The 22,711-nt window shown below is 52.7% G+C and overlaps 1 protein-coding gene across 1 annotated transcript in view; it reads left to right on the top strand.

Moving 5' to 3' along the window:
* Positions 1-7,701: 7,701 nt before the first annotated feature.
* LOC101140763 (adhesion G protein-coupled receptor E2) overlaps positions 7,702-22,711 on the top strand; it is a 35,132-nt gene continuing 20,122 nt past the window's right edge. The window contains exons 1-10 of the mRNA XM_055371990.2: positions 7,702-7,822; positions 10,268-10,318; positions 10,520-10,636; positions 12,309-12,464; positions 17,871-18,002; positions 18,599-18,745; positions 19,179-19,325; positions 19,414-19,460; positions 19,587-19,664; positions 20,379-20,556. Coding sequence (XP_055227965.2) covers positions 7,801-7,822; positions 10,268-10,318; positions 10,520-10,636; positions 12,309-12,464; positions 17,871-18,002; positions 18,599-18,745; positions 19,179-19,325; positions 19,414-19,460; positions 19,587-19,664; positions 20,379-20,556 — 1,075 coding nt within the window. The 5' untranslated portion in view covers positions 7,702-7,800. The remainder of the gene's footprint in view (positions 7,823-10,267; positions 10,319-10,519; positions 10,637-12,308; positions 12,465-17,870; positions 18,003-18,598; positions 18,746-19,178; positions 19,326-19,413; positions 19,461-19,586; positions 19,665-20,378; positions 20,557-22,711) is intronic.

The raw sequence follows: 22,711 nt of genomic DNA, 5'->3' as shown, positions 1-22,711 counted from the left end.
TGGGTTGATTCTCATCAATGCTTTCCCATCGCTTCTTTCTGGGACTGGCTGGGACCGTCAGTGCCATCCATGGCCCTATTTCTCGGGAACCCACAAGCCCACAACAGAAGAGGCCCAGAGGCATGAGGAGGGGTTGACCCGGGTGGGCACCCAGCCTAAATAAGCCCCCTTCCTCCCCTGGCCTTCCCCACCCATCGAAAGTCAAGGGAAGGATTCTGAGACCCCCGTCCTCACAGTGCCCCCCAGAAGCCTGACCCCATCCTTATCGGGACCTCGGCACCACCCCACTCAGAATACTTTGCAAAATGGGGAAGACACTGAGAGCTGCAAGAAGGTGACAAAAATGCCACCAAATGTCACACAGCGTTCCCAGCTCAGGGTTTCTTGTTGGCTGCCACCAGTTCCCCACCCCCACAGCCACCCCTGAGCTGTTCCCCTCCCCCACCCTACTCTCTCCTTTGCTTCCTCTGATCGCTTCTCCTTAAAACCTTTACACATTTTAAAATTCTTTTTTAAACATTTGTATAGAGCCTCAGGTTTATATAATTCATGAAACAATGTAACTCTTGGGACCATCGGTCTATCCATGATCAGCTTTATTTTACTTACTTATTTTCTGAGACAGAGTCTCACTCTGTGGCCCAGGCTGGAGTACAGTGGCAAGAGCTCACTGCAACCTTGAACTCCTGGGCTCAAGAGATCCTCCCACCTCCGCCCCGTGAGTAGCTGGGATTCCAGGCACACGCCATCACTCCTGGCTAATTTTTGCATTTTTTGGTAGAGATGGAGTTTTACCATGTTGCCCAGGCTGGTCTCGATCCCCTGGGCTCAAGGGATCCTCCCGCCTCGGCCTCCAAAAGTGCTGAGATCACAGGCATGAGCCACTCTGCCTGGCCGATTTTATCTTCCTTGATACAAACTCTTTTCAGAATTCTCTTTGTTTTTGCTTTGGTCTCTGATAAATCACATGTGAATATAACCGCAAAACACCACACGCCTGCATTACATGGCGTTATGTTAAACAACCATCATTTTGGCTGGGTGCAGTGACTCATGCCCGTCTCTACTAAAAATACAAAAAAATTAGCCTGGCGTGGTGGTGTGCACCTGTAATCCCAGCCACTTGGGAGGCTGAGGCAGGAGAAAGGCTTGAACGCAGGGGGCAGGGTTGCAGTGAGCTGAGATTGTGCCACTGCACTCCCACCTGGGTGACAGAGCAAGAGACTCTGTCTCAAGAAAACAAAACAAAACAGCCATCATTTTAGGAAACATTCATATGTGGAAACTACTATGTGTATTGTTCACAATTTGCGGGAATAAAGAACTTTGCTTTGCAAAAAATATGTAAATTAAAAAATAAAAGGGAAGGAAGGCATACCCATGAGCCTCCCTCATCACCAAGAACTGAGACATGACCTTGTTCCCATGCTCACATCTTTACCTTGCTGATTACCACCACTCTGAATATTCTTTGCACCTTATTCCTTTGCTCAGTTACTTATTTTTTTATTTTATTTATTTTTGAGACAGGGTCTTGCTCTGTCACCCAGGCTGGAGTGCAGTGGTATGATCACAGCTCACTGCCACCTCGAATTCCTGGGCTCAAGCCATCCTGCCACTTCAGCCTCCTGAGTAGCTGGGACCACAGGTGCGAGTCACCACGCCTGGCGAATTTTTTATTTTTATTGTTGTAGAGATGGAGGTCTCATTATGTTGCCCAGGATGGTCTCGAACTCCTGGGCTCAAGCAATCCTCTCGTCTCAGCATCCCCAAGTAGCTGGATTACGAGCATGAGCCACTGCGCCCAGCCCAGCCTTGTTTATTTTTATTTATTTATTTATATTTATGTATTTTTATTTTATTTTATTTTATTTTATTTTATTTTATTTAGACGGAGTCTCGCTCTTGTCTCCCAGGCTGGAGTGCAGTGGCGCAATCTCAGCTCACTGCAACCTCTGCCTCCCGGGTTCAAGTGATTCTCTTGCTTCAGCCTCCCAAGTAGCTGGGATTACAGGCACCCACGACCACACCCGGCTAATGTTTGTACTTTTAGTACAGACGGGGTTAGTCTTGAACTCCTGACCTCAGGTGATCCGCCCACCTCGGCCTCTCTGGGATTACAGAAATGAGCCACCGCGCCCGGCAGCCTTGATTATTTTTTAAAGTCTTCTTGCATATGTTTGTATCTTGAAACCAAATCTTTTATTATCTTTGTATCTCAGCTTTTTTGCAAGGTGGCTTTTTCCTATGGGGCTTTGGAGACTTTTTCAAGATTCTAGTATGGAATCTGTCATGCTGCAATTTAAGATTTTTTTCTCCTGACTTCACTCAGTTTTTAAATTTAAAAAAGGAGTGTGGCTAGGCATGGTGGCATGCACCTGTAACCCCAGCATTTTGGGAGGCTGAGGTGGGCGGATCACTTGAGGGTCAGGAGATCGAGACCAGCCTGGCCAACATGGTGAAACCCCGTCTCTACTAAAAAATTAGCTTGGCGTGGTGGTGTGTGCCTGTAATCCCAGCTTCTAGGGAGGCTGAGGCAGGAGAATTGCTTGAAGCCGGGAGGCAGAGGTTGCAGTGAGCCGAGATCTCACCACTGCACTCTAGCCTGGGTAACAGGGCAAGATTCCGTCCCTCTCACACACACACAAAAAAAGTGAAAAGTTAGCCAGGCATGGCAACATGTGCCTGTAGTCCCAGCTACTTGGTAGGCTGAGGCAGGAGGATCACATAAGCCCAGGAGCTGCAGGCTGCCTGAAGCCATAATTGTGCCACTGCCACTGTGCTCCAGCGTGGGCAACAGAGACCCTGTCTCTAAAATAATAACAATAAATTATACTAATATAATTAATAATACCATTATTATTATTGGTTGGATAATCTTGGGTTGCTTCTTTTTTTTTTTTTTTTTTTGAAACGGAGTCTGGCTCTATCGCCCAGGCTGGAGTGCAATAACGCAATCTCAGCTCACTGCAACCTACATCTCCTGGGCTCAAGCAATTCTCCTGCCTCAGCCTCCCAAGCAGCTGGGATTACAGGTAATCTTGGGTTACTTCTTAGCTGAGCAACCTGGGGCCAGGGGCCCCAAACCCCCAGGTTCCAGTTCCCCTTTTGACAAATGAGGACCATGTTCACACCCCCCATCATTGCAGAGGTTGTCCAGAAGCTGCAAAATAGGTCAGCAGGACTGAGACTTCTGGACAAAGAGAAGGCGGAGAAACATAGGCAGACACCCCGGCAGGGACCAGATCAGCAAGGCTGAAGGAGGCTTCCTTTAGCTGGGCGGCAGCGGAGTGGAGTGGCAGGAGTACTACTAATTTGCATGGTTTACCATATGGGGCCCCACTCAGCACAGCCCACTCTGTGCTGGTGCTCTGCAGAAAACAAGACAAAAGTCACTCAGGGAGCTGACAGCCTAATGCAACTCAAGGGCAGATGGTTGCAAGGGAAGAAGGGAGATGGTGAGAAGTATTGGAGAGACTCAAGAAAGCAGCTTGGTGGCTCACGCCTGTAATCCCAGTGCTTTGGGAGGCTGAGGCACGTGGATCATTTGAGGACAGGAGTTCGAGACCAGCCTGGCCAACATGGTGAAAACTCTGTCTCTACTAAAAATACAAAAAACTAGCTAGGCACGGTGGTTGCATGCCTGTAATCCCAGCTACTTGGGAGGCTGAGGCAGAAGAATCACTTGAACCTGGGAGCTTGCACTGAGCCGAGATCAAGTCACTGCACTCCAGCAGCATAGGTGACAGAGTGAGACTTCATCTGAAAAAAAAGCCAAGAAGGGTTTCGGAGTGCTGAGGATGGGAGGAATTTACATTTTGGATGAGGCGTGTAGGTCAAAAGATGTTTCAGCCAAAAATTGAAGAGAGAAGGGAGTGAACCCTGAGGTTATTCAGGGTAAGAGTGTTTCAGGGCCAGGCACGATGGCTCATGCCTGTAATCCCAAAACTTTGGGAGGCCGAGGCGGGTGGATCACAAGGTCAGGAGTTCAAGACCAGCCTGGCCAACATGGTGAAACCCTATCTCCACTAAAAATACAAAAATTATCTAGATGCGATGGCAGGTGCCTATAATCCCAGCTACTCGGGAGGCTGAGGCAGGAGAATTGCTTGAACCCGGGAGGCAGAGATTGCAGTGAGACGAGATGGCACCACTGCACTCCGGCCTGGGTGACAGAGCAAGACTTTGTCTCAGAAAAAAATAATAATAAATAATAATAATAAAATAAAAATTTAAAAAGAATGTTTCAGGCCGGGCATTGTGGTTCACGCCTGTAATCCCAGCACTTTTGGGATGCCAAGGCAGGCAGATCACTTGAGGCCAGAAGTTCGAGACCAGCCTGACCAACATAGCGAAACTCCATCTCTACTAGAAATACAAAAATTAGCCACGCGTGGTGGCTTGCACCTGTAATTCCAGATACTTGGGAGGCTGAGGCAGGAGAATCTCTTGAACCCAGGAGGCAGAGGTTGCTGTGAGCTGAGATCACATCACCACACTCCAGCCTGGGTGACAGAGCGAAACTCTGTCTCAAAATAAATAAATGAATGAACAAATAAATAAAATAAAATAAAAATACAAAAATTAGCCAGGTGTGGTGGTGGGCACCTGTAGTACGAGCTACTCTGGAGGCTGAGGCAGGCGAATCGCTTGAACCCGGGAGGCGGAGGTTGCAGTGAGTCGAGATGGCGCCACTGCACTCCAACCTGGGCAACACCAGAGTCTGTCTCTAAAATACAGTAAAATAAAATTAAATTAAGAAGAGTCGATGATCACCATGAAGGGGTGTAGGGACAATCCCTGGCATCAGGAAGTGCCACTACCTCCCTGAGATTCTGCAGACGCCAGCTGTCTGACCTGCCCGTCTGATCTGCAGAGAAGGGACGTTGAGTCCTGGGGTTCTAGCTGGAGTTTCTGGCTTTCTGAGAAAAAAAAGGCAAAATCCCTCCAGAGCTGGTCTGGCCCTCTCTCCTTCCAGCTTCTGCTGGTGTTCATTCCCCTCCCCCACAGCCCAGGCCACCCCCACAGGAGCCCGGGACAGGAAGGGGTAAATTTTAGGACTGTGGATGTTTGATTATTCCCAGGACAATAGTTCTCTGACTTCAGTCATTAGTGACTTTTTTCCCCATCGCTGCAATCTCCCCCTTTGAACAATTGAACTATATTTTCCTTAGCATTCATCACTTCTGCATCTTGAATTTACTCATGTAACAAGGAGACTTGATTTCGGCATCCTCACTGAAAAACCCTCCTCATTGCCCCAGATAGTAGGGAAACCTAAAAATAAATATAAATATAAGGAACACAAAACCAAGTCCTTGAATTCTGGCTGGATACAGACGCCTGCTAAGCCTCAGGGTCACGGAGGCGCTAAAGACATGTTAGTGCCCAGTGGAGACTTTCCCCTGGGCTCATCGCAGGGACTCCAGGGCTGGGCTGCCAGCCTGTGGATCTGAGTCTCAGCTGGGTGAGTCACTTGTGCCTCAGTTTCCTCCTCTGTCAAATGGGAATGACAACATCATTGCAGATGTTTTAAGGAGTAAATGAGTTAAAATAGATTAAAAAATAAAAAAGCACTTAGGACCAGACCTGCTACAAATTAAGTGCTCCATAAATAATAGCATTTTCTTGGCAGGATAGCGAGATCTCATCTCTACAAAAAAAAAAAACACTTAAGGAGAAAACTAGCCAGGCGTGATGGTGCACAGCTGTAGTCCCAGCTCCTCAGGAGGCTGAGGCAGGAGGATCCCTTGAGCCCTGAAGTTTGAGGCTGCAGTGAGCTGTGATGGTGCCACTGCACTCCAGCCTGGGTGACAGAGTAAGATCTCTTAAAAATATATATAGCGTTTTAAAAAATGATTACGTACCTCAAGAGACAAGCTAATCATATGATTTATCCAGAAAGGAAAGAACCCTCCTATCACATGATTCTCTGTTGATTAACGAAGTGCCCAGGGGCCTCTGAAATATAAGTTTCCCACAGGGGGAAACTGGCTTAGAAAGACCAGAAAGATCCGGGGGGTCTGCTCTGTGTGGTGAAGCTTCTCTTCTTGGCACCTGCCTGGCATCGGAAGAGGGCCCCTTCTCCCTCCCTGGGCTTTTATGTGGACACTGTAATGCCTCAGTTTTCTTTCTTTCTTTTTGTTTGCGACACAGGGTCTCACTCTATCACCCAAGCTGGAGTGCAGTGGCACCATCTTAGCTCACTGCAGCCTCAAACTCCCCAGCTCGGGTGATTCTTCCTGCCTCAGCCTCCTGAGTAGTAGTAGCTGGGACCACAGACGTCTGCCACCAAGCCCAGATAATTTTTTTTCTTTTTGAAGAAACAGAGCTTTGCCATGTTGCCCAGGCTGGTCTCAAACTCCTGAGCTCAAGCGATCCTCCTGTCTCGGCCTCCCAGAGTGCTGGGATCACAGGTGTGGAGAAATAGGAATGCTTTTACACTGTTGGTGGGAATGTAAATTAGTTCACCATTGTGGAAGATAGTGTGGTGATTCCTCAAGGATCCAGAACTAGAAATACCATTTGACTCAGCGATCCCATTGCTGGGTATATACCCAGAGGATTATAAATCATGCTACTATAAAGACATATGCACATGTATGTTTATTGCGGCACTATTCACAATAGCAAAGACCTGGAATCAACCCAAATGTCCATCAATGATAGACTGGATTAAGAAAATGTGGCACATATACACCAGGGAATACTATGCAGCTATAAAAAAGGATGCGTTCATGTCCTTTGCAGGGACACGGATGAAGCTGAAAATCATCGTTCTCAGCAAACTAACAGAAACAGAAAACCAAACACCACATGTTCTCACTCATAGGTGGGAATTGAACAATGAGAACACTTGGACACAGGGCGGGAAACATCACACACTGGGGCCTGTCGGGGGGTGGGGGCCTGGGGGAGGAATTGCATTAGGAGAAATACCTAATGTAAATGACGAGTTGATAGGTGCAGCGAGCCAACATGGCACATGTATGCCTATGTATCAAACCTGCTCGTTGTGCACATGTACCCTAGAACTTAAAGTCTAAAAATTTTAATTAATTAATTAATTAATTAAAAAAGAAAGAAAGAAACCGAGCTTCGCCATGTTGCCCAGGCTGGTCTCAAACTCCTCAGCTCAAGCGATCCTCCTGCCTCGCCCTCCCAGAGTGCTGGGATCACAGGCGTGAGCCTCTGTACCTGGCCTCAGTTTCCTCATCTGGAAAACAGCAGGGGAAGATACTGCCAGCTGGGACGCAGGCTCTGCCAACTCTGGCATGCCAAAGCTCTGGGCACAGGGCGAGCCCTACCAAAGTGGGAGCCCAGAGCTATTTCTGACAAGGCCCCTGCGTGCCTGCCCAGGGAAGAGCCAAGTGGCCCTGGGCGAGACCGCCCCGCCCGGCTGCCACACCTTCCCCTGCACAGCAGCCAGCCTGGAACACACACAGGCCAGAGGGTTGGTCAGAGCCACATGGTGGAAACTCCAGCAGAGGGATTTTTATAGTAGGTTGCATTTCATTCTTGCTGAGCCAGTACACGTGTGTGTGTGTGTGTGTGTGTGTGTGTGTGTGTGTGTGTGTGTGCAGCGCCCCTGGGCCTGTGTTTTTATTGCACTTTCCTGCTGGCTTCCAGCTGCACCGCCAGTTCCGGGGAGGGCCCTGGGCCAGCGGCTGTCCGTCCCCCCTCCTTTATAAAGTCCTGGCCTCGGGACAGCCTGCACAGCTGCCCAGCCTGTGGAGACGGGACAGCCCTGTCCCACTCACTCTTTCCCCTGCTGCTCCTGCCGGCAGCTCAGCTCGAACCATGGGAGGCCGCGTCTTTCTCGGTAAGTACTTTGTGGCCCCGCTGGGGGTGGTAGCGAGGAAGCTCCAGCGGGACCCCTTGGATGCGTCTGAGAAACGGGAGGCGCCGCTGGTGTCGGTGGGGCCGGCGATGGAGACAGCCACATGGTCAAGCAGGCACTCACGGGCACACGGCGAGAGGGGCTGGTGGTGCTTGGGCACCCCCACACCCCGGCAGGAACTCCAGGGTGCTCTCGGAGCCTGCTACCATGCCCGGAGGGATCCTCAAGCTTTCTACTGGAGCCAGTTTGGCATCTGCTCCCTAAGAGGGGAAACTGAGGCACGGGGGAAGGAAAGGGGCAAAAAGTGAGTGCTGGGACCCCAGAGCCACTGCTCTTAATATAGCGCATAGAAAGACATGGGCGGGGGGCGGGGAAAATAGAGGCCAGGACTTCTCCACTGCAGGGTACCCCTAGCTTCTCCCTTCTTTCTCTCTCTCTCTCTGTCTCTCTCCTTCTGTCTCTCTTTCAGTCTCTCTATCTCTCTAATCTCTGTTTTCTCTCTACCTCTGCCTCTTTGTCTCTCTCTCTGGTGAACAACAAGGAGATGCCTAGGTCCCCATCTCTAAAGCCCCTGGTGACCTGAGGAGGGTCCGCCAGGACATGCCTTGGAAAGAGGAACTCCCTGAGCGCTGGGAACCGCAGCTCCACGTGCACCCCAACAGGCGGCCACAGCGTTTTCCTGTGGGAGGGGCGCCCGGGGTGAAATATCACCACTGGGTTTCAGGATGGGCCGCCAGGGCTGGCGGCGGTTGTGGTGTGTGTGCACCTGTGTCCCTGAGGAAGCATGCGGGTCCAGGGCATCTTAGAGCCTGGGGGATCCAGCGCCATCATTTTTTTTTTTTTTTTTTTTTCTGAGACGGAGCCTTGCTCTGTCGCCCAGGCTGGAGTGCAGTGGCACGATCTCAGCTTGCTGCAACCTCCGCCTCCTGGGTTCAAGCGATTCTCCTGCCTCAATCTCCCAAGTAGTTGGGTAACAGGAGTCTGCCACCACGCCCAGCTGATGTTTTGTATTTTTAGTAGAGACGAGGTTTCACCGTATTGGGCAGGCTGGTCTCGAACTCCCGACCTCAGATGATCTGCCCACCTTGGCCTCCCAAAGTGCTGGGATTACAGGCCCGAGCCACCGTGCCTGACCATGCCTTCATTTTTATCTAAAGAAATGAAGATGGCAGTAAATGCTCAGGCACACCAGACACCCCCCAAGTCAGAAGAGCGGCAGCTGGAGCTGAGACCCCCACCAGGCTCATGGCCCTTTCCTACTCCTCAGTTCCTTAAACCTCACCCCCAAGCCAAGCTAGGGAGGCTGAGGCAGGAGGATCGCTTGAGGCCAGGAGTTCAAGATCAGCCTGGGCAACAGAGCAAGACTCTGTCTCTAAAATAACTTTTTAAATTATTTTTAATTTTTTTGGCCAGGCGTGATGGCTCATGCCTGTAATCCCAGCACTTTGAGAGGCCAAGGCGGGCAGATCACCTGAGGTTAGGAGTTCAAGACCAGCCTGGCCAACATGGTGAAACCCCATCTCTACTTAAGAAATACAAAAACTAGCTGGGCATGGTGGGTCATGCCTGTAGTCCCAGCCACTCAAGAGGCTGAGGCAGGAGAACTGCTTGAACCCAGGAGGTGGAGATTGCAGTGAGCCAAGATTGCACCACTGCATTCCAGCCTGGGCGACAAAGGGAGACTCCATCTCAAAAAAAAAATAAATAATAAAAATAAATAAATTATTTTAAAATTTTTGAGCTGGGAGCCGTGGCTCACACCTGTAATCCTAGCACTTTGGGAGGCCAAGGCTGGCAGATCACCTGAGGTCAGGAGTTCGAGACCAGCCTGGCCAATATGGTGAAACCCCATCTCACTAAAAATACAAAAAATTAGCCAGGCACCGTGGTGGGTGCCTGTAGTCCCAGCTGTTTGGGAGGTTGAGGCAGGAGAATTGCTTGAACCCAGGAGGTAGAGATTGCAATTAGCCGAGATCGCACCATTGCACTTCAGCCTGGGCGACAGAGCAAGACCCTGTCTCAAAAAGAAAGAAAGAAAGAAAGAAAGAAAGAAAGAAAGAAAATTTAAAATATGGCGGTACTCACCTGTGGTCCCAGCTACTCGGGAGCGTGAGGCAGGGGGATCGCCTGAGCCTAGGAATTGGAGGCTGCAGTGAGCTATAATCGCATCACTGCACCCCAGCCTGGGTGACCGAGAGAGACCCTGTGTCAAACAAAACAAAACAAAACCCACCCCCATGAGGACAGGGTGACAGACTCTTTGGCTTTGAGCATCTGAGTGGGACATGACATCTGCTCACTCTGAACGACCGTCAGGATCTGAGCCTGAGGGGGGTTCAGCATCCTCCTCCCCCAAAATGCATCACCCTTACGCCTCCTTTCCCACCCTGGGATCCCCTCTGACCCCCTTTCCTTTCTCTGTTGCAGCATTCTGTGTCTGGCTGACTCTGCCGGGAGCTGAAACCCAGGACTCCAGGGGTGAGTCTGCTGGGAAGCAGAAAGCACAGTCCACAGCCAGAGCCAGGGGAGGGCCCTGGACCCCCGCCCAGCCCCCTTCAGCCCAGGGAAAGAGAGGGCTTGTGCAAGGGAAACTCAGCGCCCTGCCCCATCTCCCCCAATGCCCCCTTTTTGTGTATCCCCTTGCCCCTCACCTTCTGACCGTGCTCCCTGCTCTTGCAGGCTGTGCCCGGTGGTGCCCTCAGAACTCCTCGTGTGTCAATGCCACCGCCTGTCGCTGCAATCCAGGGTTCAGCTCTTTTTCTGAGATCATCACCACCCCCACGGAGACTTGTGATGGTACAGAGGCTTGAGGGCAGCGCAGGGGACATCCGGGATTATGAGGCATTGCCCAGCCAGTGGGGGACAGAGGTTGTTGTGAGGGGCCACAGCCTTACCTTCCAGACTATCATCATGGCCAGAGAAAAGAGAAAGAGGGCAGGTGTGGTGGCTCCCACCTGTAATCCCAGCACTTTGGGAGGCTGAGGCGGGTGGATCATTTGAGGCCAGGAATTCAAGACCAGCCTGGGCAACATGGTGAGACCCTGTCTCTACAAAAAATACACAAAATAGCCGCGCATGGTGGCACACACCTGGAGTCCCAGCTACTCAGAAGACTGAGGCGGGAGGATTGTTTGAGCCCAGGAGTTTGAGGTTGCAGTGAGCTATGATTGCACCATTGCACTCTAGCCTGGGCAACAGAGTGAGATCCTGTGTCAGGAAAAAGAAAGAAACAAAGAAAGAGGCCAGGTGTGGTGGCTCATGCCTGTAATCCCAGCACTTTGGGAGGCCAAGGTGGGTGGATTACCTGAGGTCAGGAGTTCGAGACCAGCCTGGCCAACACGGTGAAACCCCATCTCTATACTAAAAACACAAAAAATTAGCCAGGTGTGGTGATGGTCCCCTGTAATCCCAGCTACTCGGGAGGCTGAGGCAGGAGAATCGCTTGAACCTGGGAGATGGAGGTTGCGGTGATCCGAGATCACACCATTGCACTCCAGCCTGGGAGACAAGAGCAAGACCCCATCCATCTCAAAAAAAAAAAAAAAAGACAGAAAGAGAGGAGAGAAAGAAAAGAGAAGAAAAGAAAAAGAGAGAGAGGGAGGGAGGGAAAGAAAGAGAAAAGGAAAGGAGGGAGAGAGGGAGGGAGGAAAGAAGGAAGGAAGGAAGGAAGGAAGGAAGGAAGGAAGGGAGGAAAAAGGAAAAAATATGAAGGGGAGAAGTAAGAAGTGAATAGGCATGGCTTCCTGGAGAGAGAGAAGCTGCATGCTCAGGAATCTGGAGTCTGTGCCTCAGTTTACCGTTAAGACTGGGAAGGGGGTACATTCTGGCCGTAGGTTTTTTTTCTCCCTTCTTTTTCTTTTTTTTTCTTTCTTTTTTTTTTTTTTTTAGATGGAGTCTCACTGTGTTGCCCAGGCTGAGGAGTGCAGTGGCGCGATCTCGGCTCACCGCAACCTCCACCTCCCAGGTTCAAGCGATTCTTCTGCCTCAGCCTCCCGAGTAGCTGGGATTACAGGCATGCACCACCATGCCCGGCTAGTTTTTGTATTTTTAGTAGAGATGGGGTTTTGCCATGTTGGCAGGCTGGTCTCGAACTCCTGACCTCAAGTGATCTGCCGGCCTCGGCCTCCCAAAGTGCTGGGATTACAGGTATGAGCCACTGCACCTGGCTGCCATGGGGTTTAAATTTCTACGAAAAGACTGGGGATGGGGATATGGTGCTTCCTGTCCATCCCCCACCTCAGCACTGTCCACTGTGTCCAAATCTAGGATGCCAGCCAGATAACTGAGATCAAGTGTGGTCTTCAGGAATGGCCTGCTCCAGCTGCAGCACAGCCTGTGCAGTGCAACTTGAGATCCTTTCCGAAAGATACTAAGCAGCAGGCCCCATGTTGGGGAGTCAGGACGGGGGTCTCTGCCCTGACGGAACTCACATCTTTGGGAGATGACCCCCTGTCCTGTTGTGTTCCAGACATCAACGAGTGTGCAACACCGTCGAAAGTGTCATGCGGAAGATTCTCGGACTGCTGGAACACAGAGGGGAGCTACGACTGCATGTGCAGTCCAGGATATGAGCCTGTTTCTGGGGCAAAAACATTCAAGAATGAGAGCGAGAACACGTGTCAAGGTAAGAACCACCCCACATCCTCCATCACCACTGTCCATGAGGTTTGGGGTCACCAGAGCTGTTTCTGCAGCATCCAGGGAGCAGGTACCCAAGTGTAGGTTCAGTTCCTGGAGTCTGAGATGAGACAGGTGTGCATGTACCTGTTTCGCCAGCCCAGAGAGGCAGCGTGGTGTGAAGGCCAAGGGAAAACTCTGGGACCAGCTACCTGGGCCCAAATCCTGGCTTTGCCACCTGTTACCTAAATGATATTACCAACATCACTACTGCTCTTAGAGCCTTGGTTTACCCATCTATACAATGAGGATGATAATAATGGTGCCTACTTGTATGCCTTCTAGGAGGACCAAGGAAAGAATAGGTGCTTCTAACAGAGCCCAGCACACAGCAGGTGCTACACGCATCTTCATTCTTTAAACGTTATTATGCACTGTAATCCCAGCACTTTGGGAGGCCGAGGCGGATGGATCACGGAGTCAGGAGATCGAGACTATCCTGGCCAACATGGTGAAACCCTGTCTCTACTAAAAATATGAAAATTAGCCTGGCGCGGTGGGTCATGCCTGTAAATCCCAGCACTTTGGGAGGCCAAGGCGGATGGATAACGGGGTCAGGAGATCGAGACTATCCTGGCCAACATGGTGAAACCGTGTCTCTACTAAAAGTACGAAAATTAGCCGGGTGCAGTTGTGGGTGCCTGTAATCCCAGCTACTCAGGAGGCTGAGGCAGGAGAATCACTTGAACCAGGGAGTCGGAGGTTTCAGTGAGCGGAGATCGTGCCACTGCACTCCAGCCTGGTGACAGTGCAAGACTCCATCTAAAATAAATAAATAAATAAATAAATAAATAAATAAATAAATAAATAAATAAGCAATGGATGCCTTTTAGGAGTTGTTCAGACAAGCTGGGCTCCTGTGGGGCCACACTCCTGGCTGGCACTCAGAAGAAATCTATTTCGACACAGCCTGCTTCATCCCTTGCCATGGTCTTATTCCACACTGCAGCTCCAGCCCAGGCAAAGCCAGGCCCCCATGCATCACTCTGCTTTGCCTTCTTTCCAGTGGGAACTAGTTGGGCGCAGGAGGGAGCTTCAGACATCTGCAAGGCCAGATGGGAACCAGTAGCAGGTGGACAGAGAAGGGAGATTAACACAGAGTACACAGAGTGGGAAGGGAAGGTGAGCAAAGGCAGGAAATGAAGAAGCTGAGGCTGAGCCAAGGATCCCAGGGGACATTAAGGGGGTTCAGCAGACCTGCCCTGCTGTAAAGAGAAAAGTGGCAGTGCTCCTGTTCCCAGCCCTGTCCCTCCTGTCCTCCCTGCAGTCAGTAGAGCCTCCCTGGTTGGAGGAAAGTGAGGACAGAGCAGAGGTGTACGTTCTGAGAGCACGCAGCTGCATAGAGCCCAGCAGGGGGGCTGGTTCACAGGGGTCCCCTGTGAACAGATGCTACATTGCATGCACATATCTTGACCAAAGGACAGAGCCTTCCTGTGAATTAGAAAAAGGACTCTCCGGGCCAGGCACAGTGGCTCACGCCTGTAATCCCAGCACTTTGGGAGGCTGAGGCGGGTGGATCACCTGAGGTCAGGAGTTCAAGACCAGCCTGACAAACACAGTGAAACCCCATCTCTACTAAAAAATACAAAAGTTAGCCAGGCATGGTGGTGGGCACCTGTAATCCCAGCTACTCAGGAGGCTGAGGCAGGAGAATCACCTGAACCCAGAGGCAGAGGTTGCAGTGAGCCAGGATCTCACTATTGCACTCCAGCCTGGGTGACAGAGCAAGACTCTGTCTCAAAAAAAAAAAAAAAAAAAAAAAAGAAGAAGAAGAAAAGAAAAGAAAGAAAGAAGAAGAAAAAGAGAAACAGAAAGGCCTCTCCTCTCCAGGTAGACACAGCCCCATTTGGGGAATGGAGAGGTTTTCAGCCTCTGCTCACCCCCTTGGCTGGGCATCCATATGTAGTCAGCAACCTACACGACTGTACGTGGTGGTCATGGGTCCTTCTCAGTGAGAGCCTCTGTTTTAGTCCATGTTGTGTTGCTATAAAGGAATACATGAGGCTGGATCATGTATAAAGAAAAGAAGCTGATTTGGGTCATGGTTCTGCAGGCCATATAAGACACATGGCTCCAGCATCTGCTTCTGATGAGGGCCTTAGGGAGCTTCCACTCTTGGCAGAAGGGAAAGGGGAAGCTGGCATCCCATGGCAAGAGGAAGGAAGCAAGAGAGAAGGGAGGAGATACCAGGCTTTTTCCAACAAGCAGTTTTCATGGGAACTAACAAGGCGAGAACTCACTCATGACCCAAGGACAGCACCGAGATGTTCACAAGGGATCTGCACTCAGGACCCAAACACCTCCCACGAGGCTCCATCTCCAACACTGGGGATCACATTTCAACGTGAGATTTGGAGGGGACAAATATCCAAACTGTATCACCGCATGCACAGGTGGTGTTTGTAATTATTGAGGAGGTGTGTTGCCATGTTAGAAACAGGTCAGCACTGGCCGGGCGCAGTGGCTCATGCCTGTAATCCTAGCACTTTGGGAGGCCGAGGTGGGCGGATCACAAGGTCAGGAGATCGAGACCATCCTGGCTAACATGGTGAAACCCCGTCTCTACTACAAATACAAAAAAATTAGCTGGGCGTGGTGGCGGGCACCTGTAGTCCCAGCTAATCAGAGACTGAGGCAGGAGAATGGTGTGAACCTGGGAGGAGGAGCTTGCAGTAAGCCGAGATGGCACCACTGCACTCCAGCCTGGGCGACAGAGCGAGACTCCATCTCCGAAAAAAAGAAAAGAAAAGGAGAGAAGAGAAGAGAGAAAAGAAAAGAGGCCAACACTGAGAGAGGGGGCTTAGTTGGTGGATAGGCAGAGACACAGATGAGCAGGATGAAGTGGGAGAGGGCTCTCATGGACCCCATCAGCACAGAACAGCCTGCTAGTTCAGAGCAGGACCTGCCTCTTGAAGCCCCAGCTCAGGGAAGGGCTCGGTGGGGCCCTGTCTGCATCCCCCTCACCCCTCAGCATTCTTGTTTTTTTTGTCTACCTGGTGTCACAGGCCTCATAGGCAGGAGACCTGGGGCCACTCCCTCAGCTCCTTGCCCCACTTACTCCAGGCATCACAGGGCCGCCCCAAACACCTGGTCACCTGTTGCTATCCAAACCTCAAGGTTCAGAACCCTCCACAGAGGGTCACTTCCAAAAGCTCAGAATATCCCCCTGCCCATCTGGCATCTTATTTGTTTGTTTTGTTTTGTTTTATTAGTAAAGATGGGGGGGGGGGTGTCTCACCATGTTGGCCAGGCTGGTCTCGAACTCCTGGCCTCAAGTGATCCGCCCGTCTCAGCCTCCCAAAGTGCTGGGATTGCAGGCGTGAGCCACCACGTCCGGCCTGGTATCTTATTTGTACAAAACAAAAAGGGGGCTGGCACTCAGGATATTCGATGAGCTCACTGCGTGGTGCATTCCAGCGCAGTATCCATTCTCTCTGCTATCATCAGTGACTGCCAGGATGAGACAGTCTCCACACAGCTCTGCTCACCTGGAACTCTCTCTGATCCCCCAGCTCATCATGGACCCAGGCACCCTGTCCAGAAATGAAGGAGGAGGGAGATTTGAAGGCAGGGCCACTGTCCCCAGTCGAACCTGCCACTGGCCAACAACCCCACCTGGAGAAGATGCCTCGTGGAGCCCTGACCTCTTTTTCTGCCACTCAGTCTCTGTCCCTTTCACTGAGCGAGACTGCCCTGACCCTTCCTGATAGTTTTGGTCCACCTGAGTGCACTGGAGGATGTTGTGGCTAACGGTAGGCACAGTGACATGGACTCCCCAAACATACTTGGAGAGTTGAGTGAATGGAAGAGGCACTAGTGTGGACCCAATGGCAAGAGAGGTTAACATCAGGGCCATTGCTCCAAGCCTGATCCTCTCCCAGGAGGTCAACCCAGATCCCATGGGAGTGGAACCATTCAGAAATAGGTCTGTGTCCCTGGTGGAATGCCAAGAGATGAGATGACAGATACACCTCCATCTTTGCCCATCAGCATCTGTGCCCCTCTCCAGCCACTAAACCTTCACCCAGGGCCAGTCTTTCTCAGCTATGGATTCTCACTACATCCTGCCATTTCCAAGACACCTTCCTGAGGATCAAAAAAAGGCACCTTCACAGCCCTGGGGCAACCCAGCTGTATGTCGGTTCCCACTGTCCACCCTGGCCTGGGACCCACTGTCCAGGCAGCCCTGGCCTATGCAGCACCAGACTTATGCTCCCCTGGGGACTGGCTCAGGGGCCAGTCTTGGTCCATGTGCCTGGAGCTGGGCTCTCAGAGCTAGTGTGGATGGGAGAGCACCATCCTGCTAGGGCCACCGGGATTCTGATAACTCAGCCAGTGAGCAGCTGTCCTGGGGAAATCAAGGCCACCAGAAGCAGATGCTGGAGCCATGCATCTTACACAGCCTGCAGAACCATGAGCCAAATAAACTTCTTTTCTTGCAACACAAAATGGACTAAACCAGAGGGTTCTCACTGAGAAGGACCCATGACCACCATGTACAGTTGCATAGGCTGCTGACTGCATATGGATGCCCAGCCAAGAGGGTGAGCAGAAGCTGAAAACCCGCCTACTCGCCATTCCTCAGATATGACTGTGACTACTTGAAGAGGAGAGGCCTTTTTCTAATTCACAGGAAGGCTCTGTCCTTTGGCCCAGGACTGCCACTGGGAACCAAGACAGGTCCTCCCTGGGCAAGCAGCATGCCCCCTGCACTTGGTCCCAAGAAAATCCCACCCTGAACTTTGTCCTGAATCCTCAGGCTGGGACACAGGTGGCTGGGACATCCCTGCCCCAGCTGGGAGCTGCCCAGGGAGGCAGGGGAGATGGGGAGGACTCAGATGCTTCCAGCCACATCTGAACAACAGAAGGCCTGGGCCACCATGCTCACCATGGGACACCTCTGTGTGGATTAGAAAAGGGAGGAGATGGCCAGGCGTGGTGGCTCATGCCTGCAATCCCAGCACTTTGGGAGGCCGAGGTGGGCTGATCACGAGGTCAGGAGATCAAGACCATCCTGGCTAACACGGTGAAACCCCGTCTAATACTAAAAATACAAAAAATTAGCCGGGCATGGTGGCGGGCGCCTGTAGTCCCAGCTATTCGGGAGGCTGAGGCAGGAGAATGGTGTGAACCCGGGAGGCGGAGGTTTCAGTGAGTTGAGATCAGGCAATTGCACTCCAGCCTGGGTGACAGAGCAAGACTCCGTCTCAAAAAAAAAAAGAAAGAAAGTAAAGAAAAGGGAGCAGTCGGTGGTGCCTTCCAGATGCTTCCGTGCCAGGAAACATGGCGGACCCTCAGCCCCGAAAGCTGCTCGCAGCTACGGGCATCCTTCACCCTCTCCTTCCTCTTGCAGATGTGGACGAATGTCAACAGAACCCAAGGCTCTGTAAAAGCTACGGCACCTGCGTCAACACCCTCGGCAGCTACACGTGCCAGTGCCTGCCTGGCTTCAAGTTCATACCTGAGGACCCGAAGCTCTGCACAGGTAGAGGCCCCAGGAAGACGCTGTGAGGCTGGATGGGAGCTGGGGATGGAGCTGAGGCAGGTCCTCCAAAGCAGCCGAGGAGGAGGGAGAAGATCCGCAGGTTCCCACAAGGTCAAGGACCTGCTAAGCCCCTGCCTAAGGATTCACCTCCCAGGAAGGTCTCGCCACACGGCAGGGAGGCGGCAGGGCCTTCAGGGCTTGGAGTGCCCTTGTGGGCCCCCAGACCTCACCCCTTCCTCATCTGTCACGTGTGAGTGGAAGAAGGTGTCACTTCCAGTTCTAAGAAGGGGAACTTCCACCATAGTGAGGGAGGGAGCAGGAGAGAGATTTTAGTCAGAAAGTCTAGCTCCCATGACTCAGTTTCCCTTTTGGTTTCACCTCCTATAAACTGGGGACCATGGTCCCTGCTGTGCCCATCTGGTAGGAAGACCATCATAAGATGCTTTGAAGGTGAAGTTGAAGGTCACCAAGTGGCGGCATGTGCAATAATGGTCTTCAGTCTGAGGCAATGAAAAGATAGGGGAGTGGGTGCAGTGAGTGGAGGGCAGGCCCGGGCTGGTCAGGGACAGGGTTTGACCCTCTGGCTTTGTCCTCAGATGTGAATGAATGCACCTCCGGACAAAACCCGTGCCACAGCTCCACCCACTGCCTCAACAACGTGGGCAGCTATCAGTGCCGCTGCCGCCCGGGCTGGCAACCGATTCCGGGGTCCCCCAATGGACCAAACAATACTGTCTGTGAAGGTCGAGAGCTCAGATCCCACGTTCCTAGCGACCCACAAACATCTGATCACATGTTCAACGGCGCCCACACAAACCAAGCAGAATGAGCGCTGGAGGCACCCGGCTGTGCCAGGCGTTCGTTCATTCTTCTGAGGCTAGATGAGAAAAGAGCAGGGGTCCTCCGGAAGGAGCTGGGGTACTGAGCAGGGAGGCTCAGGGGACCCCAGGCAACAGCTGATGACTCACTGGGAGGAAGGCGTTTCACCATATTCATAACCTGCACATCTGCACGGGGCCCACCTGCTGTGCCGAGGCCTCTCCACGCTTACATAACCCAGCATCCACCTCTCCAAGGGGGGCACTAATGCTGGGAAGAACGAGCTGGGGGCACAGACAGGAGACAGGACCCTCTCCAGGCTGGTGCAGGGCCTGACCACCTTCTTCCTGTCCTCAGATGTGGACGAGTGCAGCTCCGGGCAGCATCAGTGTGACAGCTCCACCGTCTGCTTCAACACCGTGGGTTCATACAGCTGCCGCTGCCGCCCAGGCTGGAAGCCCAGACACGGAATCCCGAATAACCAAAAGGACACTGTCTGTGAAGGTATGACCTGACCCTAGAAGCTCCCCAACTCCCAACACCCACACTGACACGCTCCCGCCTAATGAGCCGCTTGTCTTGTTCCCTACAGATATGACTTTCTCCACCTGGACCCCGCCCCCTGGAGTCCACAGCCAGGTGAGTGGCCCCCACAGGGACGAGGCAGCGGGAACTCCATCCACACAGCACTGCATCCGTCTCCTTGTTCTAAACTTCCCACCCACCGTCCAGGCTCTCTGACCCCCACATCTCCTCTCTCTGCAGACGCTTTCCCGATTCTTCGACAAAGTCCAGGACCTGGGCAGAGACTACAAGCCAGGCTTGGCCAATAACACCATCCAGGTAAGGGCAGGACCCAGGGCAAGGGGGCAGGGGAGGAAGGTGTCTGCATCCCACAGAGGCCTGGGGCAGTTTGGGTCTGGGAGGGGACAGGACCCAATGCAGTGGGTGCTGGTCTGATTCCCGGCATCTTTCAGGGCTGGTGGAAGCTATTGGACACCCAAGTGCGCTTAATATCTTTCCTCTTGCTTTCCCTGGACTTTGGGTTTAGGTCAGCGTTGATATTGGAGAGAAGTGTTGGCCTCTGAGGGGCCATAACCAGGGTCAAGGATCACCTAGGGAATCCCATCCAATGTCATTTTTTTTTTTTTTTGGACGGAGTCTCACTCTGTCGCCAGTCCAGAGTTTAGTGGCCCGATCTCAGCTCACTGCAATCTCTGCCTCTCGGGTTCAAGCGATTCTCCTCCCTCAGCCCCCTGAGTAGCTAGGACTACAGGCACACGCCACCACGCCCGGCTAATTTTTGTATTTTTAGTAGAGACGGGGTTTCACCATGTTGGCCAGGATGGTCTCGATCTCCTGACCTTGTGACCCACCCGCAACGGCCTCCCAAAGTGCTGGAATTAAAGGCGTGAGCCACCGCGCCCAGCCGCCAATGCCATCTTCATCCCCCAGATAGACAGTCTCTAGGATCTGTTCCCTGGGGCTGAGCGGTTGGAGTCTTCATGCAGGCCCTCTGGCCCATGGCTCACTAGGTCTGTGTCCACATCCCTCCAGAGCATCTTACAGGCGCTGGATGAGCTGCTGGAGGCCCCTGGGGACCTGGAGACCCTGCCCCGCTTACAGCAGCACTGTGTGGCCAGTCACCTGCTGGATGGCCTAGAGGATGTCCTCAGAGGCCTGAGCAAGAACCTTTCCAATGGGCTCTCGAACTTCAGTTTTCCTGCAGGCACAGGTAGGTCCCTGGGTCTGCCCCAGACTCCAGCTCTGCATGTTTTCTGTCTCCTTCCTTTCCCAGTCCCATCAGAGCCAAGTGACCACACCTGTATATCAGTGTTACTCTCATCGACAAACTAAAATAAGAGATTAAAAAGAAATACATACCAGTCTGGATAAGATGGCAATACTCAATCTCTACCAAAAAAAAAAATCTTTTAAATTAGACAGATGTGATGGCACAACTGTGGTCCCAGCTAGTTGGGAGGCTGAGGTGAAAGGATCGCTTGAGCCCAGGAGGTTGAGTCTGCAGTGAACTATGATTGCATCACTATACTCCAGCCTGGTTTACAGGGCAAGACCCATCTCAAAGAAGAGAAGATGAAGAGGAGGAGGAGGAGGAAGAAGAAGAAGAAGAAGAAGAGAAGGAGGAGGAGGTGAAGACGAGGAGGAGGATAAAGAGGAAGAAAAAGGAGGAAGAGGGCAGGAGGGGGAGGACGGGAGGGGGAGGAGAGGAGGAGAGGAGGGGGGAGGAAGAGGAGGAAAGAGGATGGGAGGAGGAGGACAAGAGGAAGAGGACGGGAGGAGGAGGACAGGATGGGGAGGAGAGGAGGAGGAGAGAAGGAGGAGGAGAGGAGGAAGAGGAGGAGTGGAGGAGGAGAGAAGGAGGAGGAGAGAAGAAGGAGGAGAGGAGGAGGAGGAATGGAGAAAGAGAGGAGGAGGAGAAAAGGAGGAGGAGAGAAGGAGGAGGAGAGGAGGAAAAGAAGAGGAGGAGAGGAAGAGGAGAGGGGGAGGAGGAGAGGAGGGGAAGGAGAGGAGGAGAAGGAGAGAAGGAGGAAGAGAGGAGGAGGAGAGGAGGAAGAGGGAAGGAGGAGGGTAGGAGGAGGAGACAAGGAGGAGGAGAGGAGGAGGCAGAGGAGGAGGGGGGAGGAGAGGAGGAGGAGAGGAGGAGGAGATGGGAGTAGGAGGGGGGAGGAGGAGAGGGGAAGGAGGAGGGGGAAGGAGGAGAGCAGGAGATGGAGGGGGGAGGAGGAGAGGGGAAGGAGGAGGGGGAAGGAGGAGAGCAGGAGATGGAGTGGAGGAGGAGGAGAGGAGGAAGAGGAGGAGAGGAAGAGGAGGAGAGGAGGAGAAAGAGAGGAGGAGGAGGAGAGGAGGAGGAGGGGAGGAGGAGAGGGGAGGAGGAGAGGGGGAGGAGGGGAGGAGGAGAGGGGAGGAGGAGAGGGGGAGGAGGAGAGGGGGAGGAGGAGGAGAGGAGGACGAGAGGAGCAGGAAGAGGAGAGGAGGAGGAGAGGAAAAGAAGAGGAGGAGGAGGAGAGGAGGAAGAGAGGAGGAGGAGAGGAAGAGGAGAGGAGGAGGAGAAGAGGAGGAGGGGGAGGAGAGGAGGAGGGGGAGGAGAGGAGGAGGGGGAGGAGAGGAGGAGGAGGGGCAGGAGAGGAGGAGGAGAGGAGGAGGAGGAGAGGAGGAGGAGAGGAGCAGGAAGAGGAGAGAAGGAGGAGGAGAGGAGGATGAGAGGAGCAGGAAGAGGAGAGGAGAAGGAGAGGAAGAGGAGAGGAGAAGGAGAGGAAGAGGAGAGGAGAAGGAGAGGAAGAGGAGAGGAGGAAGAGAGGAGGAGGAGAGGAAAAGAAGAGGAGGAGGAGAGGAGAGGAGGAAGAGACGAGGAGGAGAGGAAGTGGAGAGGAGAAGGAGAAGAGGAGGAGGGGGAGGAGAGGAGGAGGAGGGGCAGGAGAGGAGGAGGAGAGGAGGAGGAGAGGGGGAGGCAGAGGACAGGAGGAGGAGGAGAGGAGGAGGAAGAAGAGAAGAGGAGGAAGAAGAGAAGAGGAGGAGGACAGGTGGAGGAGGAGGAGAGGAGGAGTAGATGAGGAGGAGAAGAGGAGGAGAGGAAGAGGAGGAGAGGAGGAGGAGAGGAGGAGGGGGAGAGGAGCAGGAGGAGAGGAGCAGGAGGAGGGGAGGAGGAGAGGAGGAGGGGGAGGAGAAGAGGAGGAGAGGAGGAGGAGAGGAGGAGGAGGGGGAGGAGAGGAGGAAGAGGAGGGGAGGAGGAGGGGAGGAGGAAGAGGGGAGGAGGAGGGGAGGATGAGCAGAGAGGAGGAGGGGAGGATGAGGAGGAGAAGAGGATGAGTGGAGGGGGAGAGGAGGAGGAGAAGTGGAGGGGAGGAGGAGGAGAGGAGGAGCAGGAG

This window comes from Gorilla gorilla, chromosome 20 (genome assembly GCF_029281585.2).
Source record: "Gorilla gorilla gorilla isolate KB3781 chromosome 20, NHGRI_mGorGor1-v2.1_pri, whole genome shotgun sequence".
In the NCBI taxonomy this organism is placed as follows: Eukaryota; Metazoa; Chordata; class Mammalia; order Primates; family Hominidae; genus Gorilla; species Gorilla gorilla.
The sequence above is the reverse complement of the archived record's forward strand: the minus strand, read 5'-3'. Positions and strand labels throughout refer to the sequence as shown.